This window comes from Tupaia chinensis, unplaced genomic scaffold (genome assembly GCF_000334495.1).
Source record: "Tupaia chinensis unplaced genomic scaffold, TupChi_1.0 Scaffold000568_1, whole genome shotgun sequence".
NCBI classification, from domain to species: domain Eukaryota; kingdom Metazoa; phylum Chordata; class Mammalia; order Scandentia; family Tupaiidae; genus Tupaia; species Tupaia belangeri.
In genome coordinates this window covers 926,101-936,118 of record NW_006160082.1, presented here as the reverse complement: position 1 = coordinate 936,118, position 10,018 = coordinate 926,101, and the positions used below count along the sequence as shown (strand labels likewise).

Sequence of the window (10,018 nt, the reverse complement as noted above, 5' to 3'; positions counted from 1 at the left end):
ACGTCCCCCCTAAAAAAAAACCCTTAAAAAAAAAAAAGTAAGGGCTCCTATCTAAGGCAGCCTCTTTGAGTCTACACGACAGCCCGCCTGCTCAGCCTCCACACCCTCCTGCCATGTGAACCCCCCTTGGAAAACACCAGTGTGCCTGGTGAGCTCCCATCTCAGAAACGACCACTGCTCTGCCTGCTCCACCTGCAGCATCCTTGAGAGAGATCCACCCCAACACCTCACCTCCTCGCTCTCAAATCCACCCCAGCCTCACTTCGCCCCGCTGTTCTGGCCAGACAGCCTTAGGCAGCTCAGGCCGTCATAACAAAACGCCGCAGCGTAAGCCACGTGCGCTTACTTTCTTACGGCTCCAGAGGCTGGAAGCCCAAGACCTAGGTTCCAGCTGGTTCGGTTCCTGGTGAGGGCTCTCTCGCTGGCTCGAAGGTCCCCTCCTCACTGTCTTCCCCCGGAGGTGTCTCTTCATGCAAGGACAGTAACCCTATAGGGTCAGGGCTCTGCCCTTAGGACTTTTTTACTCCGAGGTGGCCCTGTCTCCGTGTACAAGTATGCTGGGGGTCACGGCTCCACCATATAAATCCGGGGGGCTGATTGACAGCACAGCTCTTGTCAAGGTCACCACTGACCTCCACTTGGCCAAACCCAGGGTCGGTCCTTAGGCCTGCCCTGGTGTGTCTCTCGGGCACTGACCGCCGACCTGCCTCATTCAGCCTTTACCGGTCTTCTGAGACTGTTCCTCTGCCTCTCCTCCCCACGGCCACTCCTGCATATTCTCTGCTGCCTGCCCCCGTTCTCCCCAGCTGTCCCCCTCACCGTGCCCTGGTGCTGGGCCCTGACCTCCTCCGCTTGTCCAGGCCCAGGCGTCCAGCTCCCCATTTGCCGGTGCCTTCCATGCTCACACCTCTTCCTGGACTCTTGTGCCTGACCCAGCCCTTCCCTCTTACACTCAGCCTGCCCAAATGCACACTCTCCCCTACCTCCCAGCCTCCTCTCCCTGCCATCCCTGACTCCTTCTTCCCCTGCACCCCAGCCTCAATGTATGAGCAAACCCTTGGGGCTCTAGCTTCTGAATATTCACAGCCCAACTTGGCACCTCCTCTGCTCACCCAGGGGGTGGCGGGTGGTGGCAGCAGCCTCTTTACTATGTGGGTGGGCAGAATAATGTGTCCTCCAGCCCCGAAGGTGCCCATGATAGTCCCTGGAACCTGTGAACACGTTGTTAGCTCAGGGGTAGAAGAGAATTTGCAGGGGTGATTAAATGAAGGGTTATTATTACTGTTTTTAGATGGAGTCTATGTCGTGATCCTGCTGCACAAAACATACCGAATAGCCACCAGCAGTCCCCGATGGCATCCTGTGGGGACACTGAACCCAGCAGAAAGAGGCTTTCCCCTAATATTTCCAAAACTAGAGTCCTAGGGGAGAGTCTCATTGGCCGAGCTTGGGTCACATGCCCAAGCCTGAACCAGTCACTGAAGCTGGGGGGCTGTAGGACTCGGTCCTCAAGGCTGGGGCCTGTCAGTCCTTGGTGGGGAGTAGGAGGGAGAGGGGACACAATGGAAGGGGTAAGAGCCGGGCACACACAAGCTATCCCAGCGCCCCTGCACAGCGGATGTGCCCAGGAGCTTCCGAAGTAAGGGCCTAGCGTAGATCCAAGCATGCAAAACAGCGGCTGGCGTTTCCTCATTTACACCCAGAGGATAATCCTCTGGGACCTGGACCGTTAGCCACGGTGGCCTGGTCTCATGCCTTCCCAGTCCTGTTCTGTGCGAGCCTTGCCCACACTCCTACACAGGACGGCAGGGCTGGGCCCTGGGCCTCTAGCCAGGGCAAATACCTGCCCTTTCCGCCAGCGTCGGACGTTACAATTGTATGGTCTCTGACTGCCCAGAGTCCCGTAGGTCACCTGGTGCGTTTGGGGCTCAGGCTGAGATGCCCACCTGCTCTCTCTCTCTCCCCAGAGCTCAGCTGCCCCCTCTCCTGCCTGCTTCTTTGAGTCAGGGAGGTTGTGGCTGGTTTGGGTGGGGTCCTCTAGGTTTCAGGACACTGAAGGCCAGGACTCAGGCCCTCCACATGTCCTTGGGTCATGGCAAGGGGGGTATACCCTGTAGCTGCTCAGAAAAATAGCTCTGGGGGATCGCAGGAGCCTACCTCACCTCGTCCTCAGTCTTGCTATCTGCTCTGTTGGAGTCAGTGTTTGGTCCCCATGACTTGGTGGCAAGAGGGCTGCTGCAGTTCCAGCCTCACGCTCAGGTTTAAGTCCAGCAGGGAAGAATGAGAGCCTTTCCCTGGAGCTCTGAATAGACCATGTTAGGTCATACGGTCATTCCTACGCCTCTGGGTCAGCGAACGTAGGATGCTGGCTGACCAGGCCTGAGTCGTGTGCTCCCCAAACCCCATCCAGACGGCATGCGGAGAGTTGGGAAAGGTGAATTCCCAACTAAAATCAGGGCTGTTGCTGCAACAAAGAGGCATGGATGCCAAGGACACAGGAGACATAGGTCTAGCCTGAGGGTCACCCTCTGGGTGTAAACGAGGAAACAGGCTTGGGAAGAGTCGAGAGCTTCCCGGCTCCCTCTGGCAGGGACCCATGGAGCCACGACCAAGCCCAAGGCGGTCTCCGCAGCTGCTCTCCCTGCGCCATCCCCATGTTGGGGCTTCCTCTGCTGGCTGGGCCTCCTGGTGGCAAAGGCCAACCTGTCCAGAGCGGGGACCCCCTGCACAGACAGCTCCCCACCCCAGGAACTAAGCCATAACCGCCCTCAGGCCTGTGAACTTTTACGAATGAACGGGCCATGGGTCCATTTAAAAATCATTTTATTATTAACATCATCTTCCCATTTAGCCAAGTGTCTGTCATGTATAAGGAATGTCGGTAAATATTCCATTTGAAGCTTCTTTGTACATATTTCCATCGATAAATAAACTCTGAATTCACATAAAAAAGTTAAACTTAAATAACTCATATTTCCTTCTCTCGTAACAGGCATATATTGGTAAAATATAAATATTCTTCGACTCAGGCTTTGCTCTAAGTGAGGACAGTAATTCTTCACATGGTACAATTATTGACAATAAAACCAAGAACTGGTCAGCTGGTGTCCCGGCGTGGACTAGCACTGAGGTGGGGAACAGGAGATTCACATTTGGTTTCTGGGCCCAGGGGAGGCAGGAGTGGTGGGTGGAGGAGAGGGCAGTTGTTTTCTTTACAGCTCTGATAAAAATAATCTGTTCTGCCGCTGAATCTTCACTTGGAATATATTCCTCTACATCTGCTGATTAATTCCGTAATCATTTTACTTACGACTCGGGTGTCAACTAACAAAATATGGCACATAATCCATTTGGAACATCAGTTGATTCAGAAACTATCATTGGGCTGGCGAAGACAGCGAGAGAAATGAACGCGTGGAGAGAGCGATGATTCGGGGTGGGTTCGGTCAGTTCACGTCGGTCCCACAGTCACCGCGGCCCCAGGGAGGCAGATTTGTCCCCCCCGGGGCAGTGCGACATGCCCTGGCACCGCGGCAGGGTCTCCTAGGGCCCGAGCGTAGGAGAGGCTGCCGGGCGGCTCAGAGCACACGCGGGATGATGGTGAAGGGCACGGCGGGGCTGCTGGCCTCCAGCTCCAAGGCCGTGAGGAAGCACTCGGTGGCCGCTGCGTCGTTGCCCTGGGCTTGGAGGACCTCGCCCAGCCCGTTCCAGACCTCGTGGGCTGTCGAGTTGACCTGCACCGCGTCCCGGAGGATCTTCTCTGCCAGACTGTAGCGGCCCACCTGGTGAAGGATCAGGGCCTGCAGGCATCGGAGAGACAGACAGACAGACAGACGGTCAGACACTCGAGGTCCTCTGGGCTGCTATTTGTCCCCAAGCGCACAGCAGGTTCCCAGAGGTGGGAACGTCTCCGCGGGGCTGGGCACAAGTCAGTTTCGGGCCCTTCGTGCTCGGGGACAACAGTCAAAACAGTCACTTAAGCTGTGTGCCACTGCCGGCACCAAGCCGGATTTGAATTATACACTCCACGGGATTCACCTGAAAACTGAGCGGAATGAGCCCAGGGGAGGGCCACAGCTATACCGGCCCAGCGAGACTGACCCACCCTGTCTCAGCTGACACCTGCCTACAGGGAAATGCACCTGTCAACTTTTATTTCTTTTCTTTTTAATCTAAAATAATGTCATTTGTGGCATTAGCATTGTAATTGCCTTCCTCCTTTCTTTTCTGAGGTTTTTGCCTTAGGGTATGTGTGCTCACCAGAGAGAGAGACAGTAAGAGGGAAAGTGGAAAAGAGAAATCACTCTCGGGGGAAGGGCCACGCTGCAGTACCCTCTCCTCCATTTTCCTCCTGGGATCTTGGGCACACACATGAGCCAGGAGTGATTTCCAAGCCACCAGGTCCAGGACTTAACTACGGTTGGTCACGTGGGAGTCCAGTGAGGTAACCGCTATGCCATCTGCTGGTTCCCCTCCTTTCCTTCTTGAAAGGCAGAGAGAAATAAACACCCTCCACAGGGTCTCACACTGCCACTCCCCCGGCCCCAAGCACTTTTAGCCAGCTAGGATCACGGGAGCCCACACACACCTGGTGTGGCCAGGTCACCCCTGATCTCCCACGCGGCTTCCAGCATAGCAAAGTGCTGCACTACTGAGGTACCACTGCAGCTGGGTCTAAACGTTTCTAAAGTTTATTTGTGCATTTCTTCCATGAGAGACACAGAGATAAAGAGAAATCACCCCCACCGCGGTCTTGGCTGGTCTGCATCACAGGCATGCACACATGTACACCTGGCACACTCAGGGAGGTTCTGGGATGTGAACCCAGGGCTTTCCCTTGTGGGTCTTGGGTTCATATTCTGATCCCAGATTTTTCTTTTTTGTTTTAAAATGCTCACAGCCCCCTACTCCTTTTTTTTTTTTTTTTAACAAGATGTGTTTATTTATTAACTGTAATTGTTATTTTTACATTTGCTGAGGGGCACATGCGCTTTCTGGAGTGAGACAGAGAGAGAGAGGGAAAGTAGGAAAGCAAGCCACCAGGGCTGGGACTCAAACCATGGTCAGCCATGTGGGAGTCCAGCGCCTTAACCACCATGCAACCTGCTGGCCCCAACACAGGTCCTACTTTAACCAAGCACTATTGCGATGTCTCCTGCATGCCCAGGCTGGGCCCGTGCACAGCTGAGTCCCCTGTAGTTTCAGGGCGTATGTTTAGGGTGTGTGTGTCAGTCCTAACCACGTTTCCAAGCTGTGTACCTCCGCAGCAATGTATATGCTCTCTTTCATCCAATGGTGACTCTCATGTCCCCAGTCTCCCTCATGGGGACAGACATTTAGGTCATAGCCAATCTCTTCTCTGGTATAAATCGCACCGTGATGAACATCTTTCTAGAAAGCATCTCTTTGTTCTTTTAGATCAGTGAGCTTCAAATCTTTTTTTATAGCTCCGAGTACCTTCGGTTAAATGAACTTCAACCAAGAATTTCCACCTAGCCTGGGGATTCTCCTCTTAGGGCAAAATCCCTCAAAGTGACTTACTGGCTAAGAGGACCTGACTCTTTGAAGATTCTCTGTCCCCAAAGGATCGTTTCACTTTTTAGCCATAAATAGTTCCAATGGCTGGTCCCCCACCCTACTATTATTAGTGTTTATTTCTGTTAATATTCCTGGTGCAACTTGTTCCTCCTGGGTTAAAATCTACATTCCTTTAATAATGGTCGAGGCTAAATAGCTCCCATATTTTTCTTCAAGAGCCTTTATAAGATTGATACTCACTGGCCAGCACCGTTTTCTAGTCTGTTCTTTCACTTTAGAAATCTCTTTTTTCTTTGAACAAAAGTTTTTTTTTTTTTTAATTAAATTTGTTGGTCTTTGGTGATTTTTTTTTTTGTCACTTCAAAGCTTAGAAAGTTCTTTCAAAGAGCTGACACATACTCAATTCCATTTATTGCGATTCGCCCTATTTTAAGTAGTTGACTACCTTGGCGAACAGAGATGGATTTCTTCTACTTTGCTTGACACAAACTAGCTAGCCCCTCTCCCCCGCTCCTAGGGAACTGCCTTGTTGAGAGTGAATTATCACATGAAACAGGGTCTTCTACTATTTTCCAAGGGACCCTCAGACCTAACTGGTTTTTTGTTCTTTTTAAAAAAATTTATTTAAGTTTTTTTTTTTTTTTTTTTTTGGAGAGATTTTCGCTATAGGGCGCATGCGCTCGCCAGACAGACAGAGACAGACAGAGAGACAGAAAGCGAGAAATCACCTCCCAGGGGGGATGGCCACACAGCAATCCCTTCTCCTCCATTCTCCTCTTGGGATCTTGGGCACGCACGCACACGTGAGTTTTAAGCCACCGGGTCCGGGACGCGAACCGCGGTCGACTCCGTGGGAGTGCAGCGACATAGCCATTACGCTAACTGCTGGTTCCCTATTTAAGGTTTTTGCCATAGGGTGGATGCATTTGCTGGACAAAGACAGAGAGAGACAGTGACAGAAAAATTTAGAAATCACTCCCCAAAAGGGATGGCCACACTGTAATCCTTTTTCCTCCATTCTTGCCCTGGGATTTTGGGCACACACGTATATTTGCCTGGTGTTAGTTTCAAGCCGCCAGGTCTAGGATTTAAAGCATGGCTGACCATATGGGAGTCTAGCGCCTTAATCACTTGCCCACCTGCTGGCCCCCCTACCTAACTGCTGTAACAGTACCCCACTGCTTTAGTTTCTGTTATGCCATCATACTTTTCATTTTTCCCCAGTTTTGTTGGGTATAGGGAGTGATTTGCTACAAGGTGTAGGCACTTGCCAGACAGAGACACAAGAGACAGAGAGAAAAAGTGAGAAATCATCCCCCACGGTGAATGGCCACACTGTAATCCCTTCTCTTCCAGTCTAGGCTCAGGATTTTGGGCACATGCACATGTGCCTGAAGTGACTTCCAAGCTACCAGGCCTGGGACCCAAACCGTACCATTGACCATGTGAGATGGAGCACCTTAACCTCCATGCCACCTGCTGGCCCCACGCTGTCACGTTTAACACGTGGAATTGGGGTCTCTCCTCACTGTTCTTTGCTTTCAGTCATTTCCTGACAGTCTTGCCCTGCACTACTCGGAGGACTTTCAAGGCATCTTGTTTATCCCCTCTGGGAGTCAAATGTACCGTGTGACCTCTCTGGGTGTGTGAGGAAGCCTGCCCTCGTTACGATGTTTAGTCTTCCCACCCAGGAAGCTGGTATGGCCCACGGTCGCTCTCATCTCTTCCTAAGCTAGCAGCAGAACCGTGCCTTCCTTCAGACGGCACGAGCACGGCCCTCTCTCACGCCTGGCCCCTCTCAGGGCCACCTTCACTGACGGAGGAGGCCCAGTGGGTCGGCTCTCAGGGGCAGGACCCACGCCTGAACCACTGGCTGGCACTCTGATTGCCAAGACCCACGTACAAGTGGGGCCAGCTCTGGGGAGGAAGGCAGAAGCACCTTCAGCAGGCCACATCCAGGCCCTGAGGGCTGCTCAGGCTGGCCTCTCCTCGGCCCAGGGTGTATGGCCCTGCACGTGGCATCCCAGGGCCTGGAAAGTAGCCTGACTTCCAAGAGCCACCCACACGTACAAGCGCCCAGCGTGAGAGCTGGCACGCCCATGTGGGAGGAGCCTGTGGGCAGTAGGTGACCGCCATGGAAACCTCAGCCCCAGTGTGGTGTGTGAACCCTGAGGAGGCTCCTTCTCTGGGAGGTAAAGGAGGGAGGACCCCATCTCTGGCAGGAGTGGCAGGGCAAGGAGCCTTCTAGGGTGAGGAGGAGGCCTCTGTCCAGGCAGAGGCCACCCTACCCTGGTCAGGGCACAACAGGCCTCAGGGCAGCTCTACCCTCTCTGAGAGGGACATTTCCCACACTGCCTTTCCTAGTGATATCTAGAAGGAACCTGGAGTCCCTGCATGGGACCTGGTCCTTAATTAGATCTGCCAGAAGAGGTCGTGGAGTGGCCACACCGCTAAAGGCAGGGCCGTGACAGACCTGTGCGGGGGTGGGGGCCTGAGGTTCCAGATGTGCAAACCTATGTTCGACACACGTGCCAGGCACTGCCCCATGGGACGGCCAGCACCCACGGCCAGGTGTGAAGCCTGCTCTTACGGTGGCAGAGGAGGAGCCCCAGCTGGGAAGCACCTACGATGAGGTGGAGAGACAGACTGAGCGCCAGGCATCCCTCCTCCCATCCTGCGGGTGAGGGACAGGCTCCTGGAGGTGGACAGTGGGTAGGTTCCTGTGTGGCCCGGGCTCCTGGGCTCCTGGCTCCCAGCTCCCGGGGCCTCCTGCAACCTCCTGGGTGTGAGTCTAGGGCAAGAGGCGAGGATAAATCATCGGCCGGCCTCCTGGGACGGTTTGCTCTGCCCAGCTCCGGACTTAGAGGAAACCTGGTGAACATCCGCGGGTGGGAGGCCACTCTCCCAGCTGCAGCCAGCGGGTGTGAGGCCTAATGAGCTCCTGCCCTGCTTCTTCCAGGAGAGGTCACCAGCCTGCACTGGCCTGGAACATTCCAACGGAACCAACAGAGAAATGGGGGTGGGGCGGCTGCAGGGGCTGGGGGTAAGGAGCAGCAGCACGAGATCACAGGGGGAGCGTCCTGTCCCTCGGAGGCGACTTCCTCATGGCACTGAGACACAGAGCACACACCACTGCTCTCCTGCTGGAGGTCACACTGCGTGCTGGAAATGGGTGATGAGGGACGAGCCACCACGTAAGTCAGGAAGACTGTCCTTGCTCACTGGGCTGCAGGCAGAGTACAGAGCAGCTCCACCGCGCTCCACCACAGGGCTCAGCCCTGAGCTGGTTCTGGCCTCCACACAAGTGTTCTCCCATCAGGCTCGTCTGCTCTCACCAAGGCTCGGAAAGGCCAGTTCTTGCTGAGGTCATGAGGCGGTGCGCACAAGGTGTGGGCCAGGCCAGGGCTGCCTGTGGCCTGTCGCTTTAAGAGTGAAGCCAGTGACAGTGGTGGCAGGGGATTGCTCAGTGGGGCTTGCTCTTCCCCACACCCAGTGCACTCTGGCAATAACCCAGTTCCATCGGAGCCACAGCAAATGGGCGTCCGCCACGCAGTGTCCTCCCTCTCATCTCTCCAACCACTAAACGCTGACTGTACTGCTCCTTCCGTGTCATGGCTGGGAGCTTGCTCCTCTGTCTGCATCTCCCTGGTTTGGGCTGCCCCCTGGGAACATCCTGTGTGTGCTCAGGGGCCTGGAGGGCGCCCTGCCTTCCCTAGGTGGCCCGGCTGCAATTGTGAGACTCCAGATGCTGTAGGTGCCAAAGGACTGGGGTGTCCTTTTAGCCAGCGAGTAGACGAGTGAGACATGGATGCTCAGAGGACCAGCTCCTTGAAGCAGTGAAAGCAGGAGGGCATTGCTATTGGCAGCAGGTCCTGCCACTTGCTGGAGTAGGGCAGAGCTGCTCAGCCCCTTTGCTGGGTGTCTTGCTCAGAGAGTGGCAGGCTGCTGAGTCTGGGTGCAGCCTATTGTGGGGGGCTCCAAGGTACAGGACAGCAGCATATCGACCCCCCTGAGAAGTCCTGCAGAGAATCAGCCCCGAGGGGCATATCTGACCTTTGGTGTGGGGCCACGAGAGCCTTCGTGGTTCTCGAGCGCTCTTGGAAATTTCCAGCCCGTACACCTGCACTGGGATACTAATGTAGGCACGGGCTGCCATTTTCCAGATGACCTTGAAGCTTCCCGAGCAATCTGTTTAGTGGAATTAATTCCTAAAGCTGGAGCTGCTCAGGGAGACGGCACAGACTTACCAGGAGCTGCCAGCTCAGGCTTGGCACAGGAACGAAAAGCAGGCCTCTCCCCAGCGTGCCGGGGAGCCAAGAGCAGCTTGGAAATCAGCCACACGGGCTCAACCACAGCATGCTCCGGCGGGGGCTGAGCTGCTGCTCACAGTCGGCACGGCTGGAAGGGTGGCCAGAGGAGGGCTGGAATCGGTGTGTCCGTGCTCAGAGGCCCTCTTTCCCCTCCCCCCGCTCTCCTGGCC

General features: G+C 54.8%; 1 protein-coding gene across 4 annotated transcripts in view; it reads right to left on the bottom strand.

Annotated features, from left to right (window-relative positions):
• Positions 1-2,806: 2,806 nt before the first annotated feature.
• TTC7B (tetratricopeptide repeat domain 7B) overlaps positions 2,807-10,018 on the bottom strand; it is a 272,398-nt gene continuing 265,186 nt past the window's right edge. For all 4 annotated transcript variants that reach the window (XM_014591391.2, XM_014591392.2, XM_014591394.2 and 1 more), the window contains one exon: positions 2,807-3,800. In XM_014591391.2, the coding sequence (XP_014446877.1) occupies positions 3,579-3,800 (222 nt within the window). In that variant the 3' untranslated portion in view covers positions 2,807-3,578. The remainder of the gene's footprint in view (positions 3,801-10,018) is intronic.